Source organism: Talpa occidentalis, unplaced genomic scaffold (assembly GCF_014898055.3).
Source record: "Talpa occidentalis isolate TD23 unplaced genomic scaffold, MPIMG_talOcc4v2.1 talOcc4.2, whole genome shotgun sequence".
Lineage (NCBI taxonomy): Eukaryota > Metazoa > Chordata > Mammalia > Eulipotyphla > Talpidae > Talpa > Talpa occidentalis.
This window is the reverse complement of record NW_023602073.1, coordinates 20,801,651-20,813,485: the sequence shown is the minus strand read 5'-3', so window position 1 is coordinate 20,813,485 and position 11,835 is coordinate 20,801,651. Positions and strand designations below refer to the sequence as shown.

The window sequence follows — 11,835 nt, the reverse complement described above, 5'->3', positions numbered from 1 at the left end:
GTTGTCTTGGAGTCTGTTAACTATGTCCCTCCACTCTCTCCTTGCCCGTAGTGTTTTTTCGGAGAAGTCTGATGCCAGTCTGATTGGTTTTCCTTTGAATGTTATCTCTTTCTTCCCTCTTGTCAGCTTCATTATTTTTTTCTTATCCTGGATTCTTGGGCACTTTACTATTATGTGTCTTGCTGTATTTTTCCTTTCGTCATGGATGTTTGGTGTTCTTGCTTCTTGTATGTCTATTTTCAGCTCCTTCATGTTTGGGAAGTTCTCTTCAATTATTTCTTGAATATTTCTCTGTTCCTATGTCTCTCTCCTCTCCTTCTGGGATTCCTATAACTCTTACATTTCCTTTCCTCATGGAGTCAGATAGTTCCCGAAATCTTTCTTCAGTCTTTTTCCTTCGTACTTCTCTTTCCTTTTCTTTTTTGGTTCTTTTTATTTCTGTGTCTTCAAGAGTACTTATTCGTTCTTCCATTTCATCTATTCTGCTTTCAATGCTTTTCCCAGAGTTCTTTAGCACCTCCATTAATTCTTTGATCTCCTGCATTTCTTTTACTTCCCTCTTTAGGGACTCAATTTCATTCTTCTGATGGTTGATTATTTTTCCTTATCGTTGTTTTCCTTTATGACTTCTGTCAGTTTTTTAATCATGGAAATTTTAAATTCTTTTTCTGTAAGGCTCAGAAGTTCTTCCAAGTGACTGTTGTTGCCATCTGGTGGGTGGTTTTCTTGTTGTGGTGTGTTTTTCCCCAGAGGAGTTGCTAGGTTGCATGTAGTTTTTCTTCTCCTTCCTGCCTGTCTTCTAATTTGCCGTATGCGTTGGACACTGTGCTCCTGGTACTGGCCGGCATCTTTTTGGTGTGTTCTTTGTTGGGTTTCAGAAACTGGCAGTCCAAACGAGTCAAATGCTGTTGTGCCAGAAGTCTTGTGAGGCAGTGGTACTTTGAGTATGTTAATGGTCGCTGTACCATAATATTTCCTCCTTCTGTGTTTAATCACAAAGGTGTGTCTTGAAGTCCCACAAACTTCCCTGGAGGTGGTGCAGCTGGATTGCACTCTGGGTTCCAAAAAAAATGGATCCCCCTCAGGGCTCCAACTTCCTGCCAGGTAGACCAGGCTTGTGGGGGCCTTCAGCTCACCTCTGACTTGCAGGGAACCTTCTCCATCTGGCTCCGCAGGGAGCCTTCTGCCAGTTTCAAGCAGTCTTTATTAAAGAAAGGTCCCTGTTCTAAAATGGTGATGCGGAGACACACTCCCCTGCTCACCCCATCTGCCCTGGCCATGGGTGGGTGCCAGCTCCACTCTGGGCTTGAAATGCTGGCCAGAAGGGGCCTGGCGTGGGCGAACTTACTGCTCACCTCTGGCTCCGCTGGGAGCCTTCTGCAGGTTTCAAGAAGTTTTTATTGAAGAATGTCCCTGTTCTAAAATGGCGATGTAGGGACGCACTCCCCTGCATGTCAGGTCTGCTTGGTCTTGTGTGCTGCTCCTCCTCGGGGCTGGGACTGCTGGCCAGAAGGGGCCATGTATGGGTGAACTTCCCTGCTTATCTCTGGCTCCGCTGGGAGCTTTCTGCCGGTTTCAAGCAGTCTTTATTGAAGAAAGGTCCCTGTTCTAAAATGGCGATGGGTGTACGCACTCCCCTGGGTGCCCAGTCTGCCCTGGCCTTGGGTGACTGCTCCCCCTCTGGGCTCGGACTGCTGGCCAGAAGGGTCTGGCGTGGGTGAACTTCCCAGCTCACCTCTGGCTCCTCTGGGAGCCTTCTGCATTTGGAGTGCTCCTTTAGGGGTGTTGGAAACTTTATCAGACTGAGACCAGCACTGGTAGGCCAAAACTCCACCAGTGTATTGATGCTGTGTTGCTGGGCTCTATCCCTTACAGTTCCCTCCCTCTGTATTTACTCAGTTCCAATAGGGAATCAGCTAGTTGGAGATTTAATTCTGGTCACAAGGTGGCACCAGAGACCTGTACTTGCTGACCTGTGCTTTTTCCCAGTGGTTCTCTGAGTAGTGGAGGGGGGTGCACAGGGGAGCACCTCAACACAGGGGCTCTTATTCAAGCCAGGTGCTGTGTCTGCCCTGTGTTCACCAGGTGTTGTGCCCGCAGCTGTATAGATCCCATGCCTTGAAGTCAGCACTCTAGGTCTCAGTTCCAGGGCTATCCGATCCAAAATGCTGGCTATCACCCTGTACAGTGCCCACTGCTATGGCGCTTCCCACGCCCCAGATCCTATGCCAGCTCTCAGTTCAAGGATGGGGTTTTGCTCCACACTTTATTTCCCTCCTTACCCCCGTTTGCATGGCCCACTCTCTCTCAGCGCCTGAGAGTGTTTTTGTGATCCCTGATTTCCCACTATAGGGTGTTGGTGATTTTTTTTTTTCTGGTCACTAAGTGGCACCAGAGATCTTCCTAGTGTCCTTCGGGAACTGTTTTTAAGCCCGTGAGTCCAGGGGAACAAAGTGGGAGTGACATGGAGAGCCTCAACAGCGTGGGGGTGCTGTGTCTGCCTTGTGCCCCACCATCATGGGGATCCCTTGCCCCAAATTTCGTGCCCTGGGTCTCAGTTCCCAAAGCCCTCAGGTCCAGGACATGGGCTGTAGCCCAGTTCAGTGTCTGCAGAAATGGCGCCTTTTGCACCCCACTCCTGTGTCTGGGCGCCTGGTTTCTGATTACTCAGTGAGGGACATTCACCTCAAAGAGGGCCACCCCCCAACCGTGTATTTCTCTGCAAGCCTAGGTCGCAGGCGCGGGGACCTGGGCAGCCCCGATCTGCGTATGCTTTTCAAGCGTGCCGCTTTTCCGCACAAGCTTACCGGCTGGCCATGGGCTGTTTGTAGGCCTCCTGGGAGTTTTTATTTTTCTCCAATGGCGCCCGGAGTCCTTTGCTCACCTCTGTGGCAAATCCTTCATGGTTCTCCACAGTTCCAGTTGACAGGGTGTGGTGGCTGAAATAGTTCCTTTCCACTCACAGTCCCGCCTGATGTGTAGTTTGTTCTTGATGGTTGTTTTAGTTTTTTTTTTCTTCCTTTCTGTTGGTCGGAGAGTGCCGACTTTGTGGGTGGGGGAAGGTAGCAGGGTTCTGAGCGTTCCTCCCTTCTGGTCCTCTTTTATGGCAACTTTCTTCTTCAGGCAGTTTGCCAGAGTCGCCCGTTTATCTTCCATGTTCCAGTTCTCTCAGGGACCTGCTGCTTTTTCTTCCTATTAACATTTTTTTTTATGGGAGGTCTTACTCGCAGCGTTTCCTCACTGCCATGTTGATGAAGTCTCTTCCTTTTTTTTTTTTTTTTTTAAAGATTTATTTATTTATTTATATGAGCACTGGGTACAGTCAGAAACTCAGGAGGGTGAGAGAATTCACCAGAGCCAGAGCAGGGAACAGAACAGGCAGACTGACGAATTACACTGCTGAGGGGAGCAGCAGGCAGCAGGAGAGGTCTGCACAGCATGTGGGATGCTTGCCTGGAGGCCGGGGATTGAACTGGTGCTGTAGAGGCTGCAGGCAGCTTTTCAACCCAGTGCTGAACTGTTGCACCACCAGGGGAGGTCCTAGTAGATGCATATTTCGACAAATCTTGTTCTCTTTGTTCACAAAGCAAAGGTAACTGGGATTTTGTTATTTTCATATTTATAATTTTGATATACAATAAACTCACAGAATTTTAGAGTTAGAAACATTTTAGAGATAACCATGGCTAACATCCTACCCAAATTAAAAATATATTTTTTCTTCTATGTAGCTGTTATCAATCTCAGCCTGAACAGTTGTGGGACCTCAATACAGTCTAAGACACCACATTTACTTTTTAAAGGTTGAGGCATTTTAGAGCTCTTCCTCATATTGAGCCAAATCTACTCTTCTATTTATGACTTTACTACTTATTTTTTAATATGTGAAAAGACAGATCTAACATTGCTAATACTTAGCAATCCTTGAGATATGGGAAGCTACGTATATGATTTTCTACAATATTAAATATTAAAAGATTCTAAAATTTTTCAGTTTTCTTCAGTTTTAATTTGTATGTCCTCCACGAGTTGAACTACTTGCAATTCTATGCAACTTTATATTGTGATTTTCTTCAAAGATGTATTTATTTCTCATAAGCAAATGTTATCAGAAATCTGTGATATTTATTTCATTAAGAAAAAAAGATTTATTTTCTAAATTCGGGAACACAGATACATGTACTGAATGGATGACTTAAATTACACCTTTGTATGGTATTCTTCATTCACAAATATTCAATTAGCTGGAAATTGACAAATAGTTGAATTATTTTGTTAAAAGATAGTTTACATAGAAACCATTTGAATTTTGGGCCTCCCCTAGTGGTGCGGTGGTTGAGCACTGGGCTGCCAAACTACCCACAGCCTCTGCAGCGCCGGTTAGATTTCTGGTTACTGGCAAGGGTCCCACATGGCGCGACAGACCTCTCCTGCCACGCCCACTGCTCCCCTCAGCAGTGTATTTTGTCACTCTGCCTGTTCTGTTCCCTGCTCTGGCTCTGGTGAATTCTCTCACGCTCCCGTGCTTCTGACTGTACCCAATACTTGTATAAATCAATCAATCAATCAATCAATCTTTAAAAAAGGAAACCATTTGAATTCTATTTTATAGCATTAAAGGATTGGAAAAGCTCTCATTTCTGAAATATTAGGGATGAAGACTTGTTTTTTGATAATAGAATGCATGCTAGTTAACTATTCTAATTTGGGCTTAAACTTTCAACAATGAGCTTATTTTCATAATGATTATTATGTTTATATAGAAAGACCATAGACCACACACCAGATTTTTTAAAAAAGGTTATTTTTTACTTTCCCACTCAAAGTGAAATTAGATGGCATTTCATTAATGAAATTAGATTGGCATAAAATAGGGGGTAATTTCTTGCTTCATTAGTGGAAATCAAATGGTATTTACACATTTCTGAAGATGGGGATGTTTATTAGACATTGTAATATTATCTAGTTAAAAATGAATGACTTGGGCCTCCCTGGTGGTGAAGCAGGTTGAACGTAGTGCTGTAAAGCTGTCCGCAGCCTCTGCAGCGTGAGTTTGATTCCCTGGCCAGGCAGATTCCTACATGGCATGGCAGACCTCTCCTGTTGTGCCCGCTGCTCTCCTCAGCAGTGTATTTTGGTCATCTGCCTGTTTTGCTCCCCACTCTGTCTCTGGTGAATCCTCTCACCCTCCTGTGCCTCTGGCCTGTACCCCAGCTCTTGTATAAAAAAAATAAAAAAATAAAATCTTAAAAAAATTAAAAAAAAATGACTTGTTTACTCATTTAATGGAACTAAATGAAGTCTTTGGGGGAGTATTTTTGAATTGATCATATTATACTATTGCTCAATAATTTGATTGAATAAACACAAATTAGTTGAAATTCCAGGTAACTATGTATGATCATTAAGTCAGCTCAACAGAAAAATATTCTGCAGGAACAATAATTATAATTGCAGGTTTTGGCCCTAGGGCATTTATCAAGAACACCAAATACCCAGGGCACCCACAAACTCTGCTTATGCCAAAAAGATTTCATAACTGAACCAAAGAAAGGATTGAAATGGACTGACCTTTGAATGAGTCTGAAATGTAGAGATCAAGACTTTTGGCTAAGTTTCAACCGCTCACATTGACTGCTTCTACTTCTATGGAGGGAATATGTTCTTGAATATTCTCTGGTGAGTTTCATAAAAAAAATATACAGAATGGTGGAAAAACCATAAATTACTTATTTGAGTGAGTGAGAGAACCAGCCACTAACATTCAACTTGTAAGACATGAGATAATATGGATGAGCTATGACTGTTTTAGTGGAAATTAGGAATCTGGGCAAGAACACTGTAAACTCCTTACATGATGGAATCATTTATGGTGTGTAATTACCTCCTCCCTACCCTTGCTTTTTTTTCTATCATGACATAGAAGAAATTCACTGTGAATTTTCCTTCTACTCATATTATACATTGACTCTTATAATAATGACTTAATAGAGATGTGAGATGTTTTCCATATCAAAAATCACAGGTAAATTGTTGAAACATGGTAGGAAATTTATAAATTGAGAATGGATCAAATATTTTAGTATGAGCAAAATAACTACATTTTCTAGCTGCACAAAATAAGGATCAAAACAAACAGATGAAGATTAAAAGAGTGTAATAAGAGACATGCTTCTTGCCTTAATCAGACATTCTTGCCTTGTTATTCAATCTAATTCACAGGGAAAAATCTGAGTTAAAGAAAATTCTGGGATGGACTTGTGAATGGCCAATTTTTTTTAAAAGCCTGAGAAAAGTCTTGACAACAAAAATAACTGGTAAAAATGATGAAATGTATCTTAAGGCATTTAGAAAAGTGTTTTATTACGTTTTTAAAAAAAAAATTTATTTATTATTTATGCATACAAGAACTCGGGTACAAGCCAGAGGTGGTAGGGGGTGAAAGGATTCACCAGAGACAGAGTGGGGAACCCAATAGGCGGACTGACTGAAATATACCTGAAATACACTGCTGAGGGGAGCAGCGGGCGTGACAGGAAAGGTCTGCTTGCCATGTGGGAAGCTTGTCTTAATTCCTTGCGTCACTAGAGAGGCCCAGTTTTGTTATATTTTAAGAACATTACATCCATCTAAATATTAAACATTATCAAAAAACATTAATACTCACCTAAAACTGTGGTAAAGATGTTGGGTTTTGATTCCCCTTTATTATATAGCACAGTGAATAATTTAGAGACAATGAAACAGTAGAATTAATTGCATAAAACCAATGAAAAATTCTAATCAATAACAAAATAATTTCATTGAAGAAAAAAGTGACCATCATTGTGTTCATAAGTTGATGCTCATCAAAAAAGACAAAAAAGGGGCCTCCCTCCCCGGTGGCTCAGCGGTTGAGCGCTGGGTTGTGAAGCTGCCCACAGCCTCTGCAGTGCTGGTTCGATCCCTGGCCACCGGGTGAGGGTCCCACATGGTGCGCAGACGTCTCCTGCCACCCAGTGTTCCCCTCAGCAGTGTACTTTGTCAGTCTGCCTGTTCTGCTCTCCGTTCTGGCTCTGGTGAATTCTCTCACCCTCCGGCGCTTCTGACTGTACCCAGTGCTTGTATAAATAAATAAATAAATCTTAAAAAAAAGACAAAAAATCCTAAATTAATATTTACAAACCAGTAAAAGAGACACATAAGTCCCTTCATTATTTTCTGCTTCTATGCTTGGTATCACATACAGTTAATACAACAGTGTATTAAGTAAACCATATAGAGATTTATAACGTAAAATGTGACAAAGTTGGTTTCTACACTTGAATGCTAACAGAGACACACAACTGGGTTAAAAATGCATGAATTTATTTTGATAGAGAAAATATATGAAGTTTTAAAGGTGAAAACATAAATAGCATTTAACCCCATTATATGGCTACTGTACTAATTATTGACAGGAGTAGATTTAAAGTAATGGAAGACCAACCAAAATAATTTTGGGTAAATCAAACACTATTTCCATGCACATGGAATGGAGATATTTTTGTTGGGTTTCTAAATATAAAATAAGCAGCATTCTCCTAGTCATTGCAATTTCTGGAGATTCAATAAACCTTACCTACCTACATGAGTAAATGTCAAGTGTCACCTTCAGAGTCTCTCCTCAATGTTGTCTAAATGTAAAGTTAATTGGTTTAATTAAACAGTATTTTTACACTCCAGGGGAACCAGTCCACAAACACACATGCACACATGTAAACACACACAGACACAATAAGGCTGAAACAATTTTCAAATAAGTTTTATTTGTGTTCAATGGACTCCATTATTGACATGTCCTCCCTAACAATCTCAGACTTAAATAATTTCCCAATGGTGTTACACAGTTCATCACAGAAGTTGTAAGTATCCATTACCCTCAGCTTTAAGTAAAATTTTCAGGTGTGTCATTGGAGTTTTCTTACATGTCTCAGAACAGACTAAGAAATCAAACTAGTAATAAACACAATCATTCTCTCACCATGCAGAAATTATTACTGTTATTTATTTCCTTATGCTCCTTATCTCTGCGTATTCCATTCTTATGCATTCACATATCCTGTGTACCTTAAGTGTTCATAATGCTACGTTTATGTTGTCCAAATGGTGGTCAGATCCACATTAGAAAAGATATTTCATACAGATAATATTCAAGAACATCTAAAACATTGTCATGAAAACCATTCGATTATACTTTTAGGATTTGTCAAAATTTTTGCTATTTTGCTAATTTTATTGTTTAATATTTATTTATTTTCTTATATTATTGTTAATTTTTAGACAGTATTTTATTCCTTCCCTCATGTGCAGTCTCCATACACATAGCACCTGTGATGCATCCTGACAGTCCCTTATGCTCTTCTCTCCCATGTTTCCATGTTTGTGTGCATCAAATCTATGGACTGCTTGCAAATTTTGTCTTCATCCTGACCCTTTGTTCAGTTTCTCTGTATTTTACATATAAATTAAACTATTTGATATTTATCTCTTTTTTTCTGACTTATTTTGATTAGCATAATCCCTTCCAGCTCCATCCATGTTACCACAAATGACATGAGTTTATTTATTGTTTTTTTGATCACTGAGTAGTATTCCAATTTGTATATACAACACATCTTCTTGATCCATTCATATGTTTGGGAGCATTTAGTTTATATCCATTCTTGGCTATTGTAAATAAACTGCAATAAACATAGGAGTGCAGTTTTCCATTAGAATTACAGTGTGTGTTCTTTGGATAGATTCTTAGGAGTGGAATTGCTGAATCACATGGTAGATCCATTGTTTTGAGAAACCTCCAGATAGTTCTCCATAGTGCTGCACTACTTTTAAATGAACATAATTTCCTTAATACTAATTGTCAGATAACATTATTTAAATGTCATCCAGATATAAAGTTACATGGTGTAGGTTGCAGACTTTCAAATCTTCAGCTCAAAAATTTGCCCTTTCTCAGAAAGTATGCATGAATTTGATGTACTATATACATGTTTTAATTTCATTTCTTTATTTAATTTTACAAAGTATATATCATATCTATTAATTTTTAATTTTATCAATTTTTTACAGTACATTTAATTTGTAACATTATATAAGATTGGGGCCTCCCTGGTGGTGCAAGAGGTTAAGCAACACACTGTGAAGTAATCCACAGCCTCTGCAGTATGAGTTCGATCACCAGCCAGCCAGGGAGAAACCCACATGGCGAGGCAGACCTCTCCTGTCTCACCCACTGCTCCCGTCAGTAGTGTATTTCAGTCAGTCTGCCTGTTCTGTTCCCCACTCTGTCTCTGGTGGATCCTCTCACCCCCCACATCTCTGGCCTGCACTCCAGCTCTTGTATGCATTAATAAATCTTAAAAAAAAAGAAACTTCATGTCCACCTTTGCTGACACCAAGGTGAGTTAAGTGAAATAAATTTCAAATGGTTTCCATCTTGTTTTGCAGCCAACAGCACTTGTTAATTAAGAAGGACTATGGCTAATATCACTCTGAGTGGGTTTTTTCTGATGGGATTTTCTGCCAAACCTGAGGTAGAGATCTTACTTGCTTCTCTGTTCTTAGTCTTATACATGGTGGCATTAACCGGCAATATCCTCATTATCATCGCAACTTCCATGGACAATAGTCTCCACTCACCCATGTATTTCTTCTTAAAACATCTCTCCTTTCTGGACCTGTGCTACATTTCTGTCACTGTGCCAAGGTCCATTTATAACTCTTTTGTGCATGGTGGCTACATTTCCCTTGGGGAATGCATAGTGCAGTGCTTTGCTTTCATTCTCTGTGGTTCTGCTGAGATATCCATGCTCACAGTGATGTCCTATGACCGCTATGTGGCCATCTGCTTTCCACTGCGCTACGAAATCATTATGGATGTCAGCAGATGTGTTCAAGGACTCTTAGGCGTCTGGATCAGTGGGGTCATTTCTGGAGCCATGCATGCAGCTGCCACTTTCTCCATGAACTTCTGTGGTTCCCAGATTCACCAGTTCTTCTGTGACATCCCTCAGATCCTGAAACTCTCTTGTTCTAATGAGTATATCAATGATATTGGAGTCACTGTCTTCGCAGCAATTATGGCCTTTCTTTGTGTCACCTTTATTGGTATGTCCTACATCCAGATATTCTCTACTGTTCTCAGGATGCCATCTGCTGAGGGCAGAGCTAAGGCCTTTTCCACTTGCCTTCCCCATCTTGCCGTGATCATATTATTCATTTCAACAGTCTCTTTTGAGTTTCTCAAGCCACCCTCTGACTCTCCAAGTGCACTGGACATTTTTCTCACTATTATGTATACAGTTGTTCCCCCAACACTTAATCCAATGATCTATAGCCTGAGAAATAAAGCCATAAATGTCGTACTAAGAAAGGTATTCCGAAGAAGAAAAGCTAACCTCTTTTGTTGAATTTAGATTTTTTTTTGGTTGTTGAATAGTCTTTTGTTTGAATACAGTTTTGTGTATGGAGTGATACTTAGGTATAATCCAATTATTTTGCAGGTGGTTGTTCAGTTTTGCCAACACCATTTATTGAAGACATTTTCTGATTTATTTTTTAATGTTCTTGGCTCTTTGTCTTAAATTTCCTGGGGATATAAGTATGCATATATTTATGAACTCTTTATGTTGTTCCTTTGATTCGTGTAGCTTTTGTTATTGTAGTATACTGTTTGATATCAGGGAGGTGGTACTTCCATTTTTGTTTTTCCCCTTTGATATTGCCTTGCATTTTGTGGTTCTGTACAAATTTCATTTATTCAATTTCTGTGAAATATGCCATTAAATTTTTGATAGGAATTATATTGAATGGGTAATGACTTTAGGTAAGATGGCGATGTAAACAATGTTAATATGTCTGAATTCAGAAATCCTTGGGGACCGCTCTGTCCATTGGGATAGGCAACATCAGGATATAGTATATCCAAGAATGGAAGACAGAGAGAAAGGAAGAGAAAATATTTATAAAATATAGAGGAAAACATCATAAACCTTGGAAGAAAGTAAATATATTATTTCATAAAGCTAAAAGAACACCTGATTTTCTTAATGTAATGAAAACTACACTAAGTACATATTCATGAAACAATCAAGAGTTCAGGACAAAGAAACAATAACATGATTAACTAGGCAAAAGAGTTGGTGACCTACAAAGAAAATCAAATATGCTTGACATATTCTCGGAAGAATGAAATGCAGTAATTTCCAACAAAATGGAGGGGGTTTGAAAAAATTGTACACAGCACTACTAATCAGAATTAGAAAAACAAATACTGGATATTCATATAAGAGATAATTCAACATAAAACTCATTAAAATTCCTGGGCATCAACAAATATATATTTTTTAAAAGGACTCATTTATTTATTTATGCAAGAACCGGGGTACAGACCAGATGCATGGGACGGTGAGAGGATTCACCAGAGACAAAGCGGGGAACTGAATAGGCAGACTGATGAAATACACTGCTGAGGGGAGCAGCGGGTGAGACAGGAGAGGTCTTCATGCCATGTGGGACGCTCACCGGCCAGCTGGGATCGAACCGGCGCTGCAGAGGCTGCGGACAGTTTCACAGTGCAGCGTTCAACTGTGGGCACCACAAGGGGAGGCCCTCAAAAAATTTCTTGAGGTGTCTGATGTTAAAGAGTGAGTGGGGAGGAAAAAGACCAGGGGACACAAAGGATGGTGGCAGTGGTGGGGGGAAATAAAAGAAAAAAGTTCAGTTTACTAAAGTTCAGAAACTGCTTTGTAATTTTGAGATTTCTTTTTCAAATTGTGTAGGACACAAGTTATAACTATTTTGACTGCATTCTTA

The 11,835-nt window shown here is 40.1% G+C and overlaps 1 protein-coding gene across 1 annotated transcript; it reads left to right on the top strand.

The window, feature by feature from the left end:
- The first annotated feature begins 9,497 nt into the window (after window positions 1–9,497).
- On the top strand, window positions 9,498–10,430 carry LOC119251049 (olfactory receptor 14J1-like). Its single transcript, XM_037518556.1, has one exon. It carries the CDS (start codon window positions 9,498–9,500, stop codon window positions 10,428–10,430), a length of 933 nt encoding a protein of 310 aa, XP_037374453.1.
- Window positions 10,431–11,835: the final 1,405 nt, after the last annotated feature.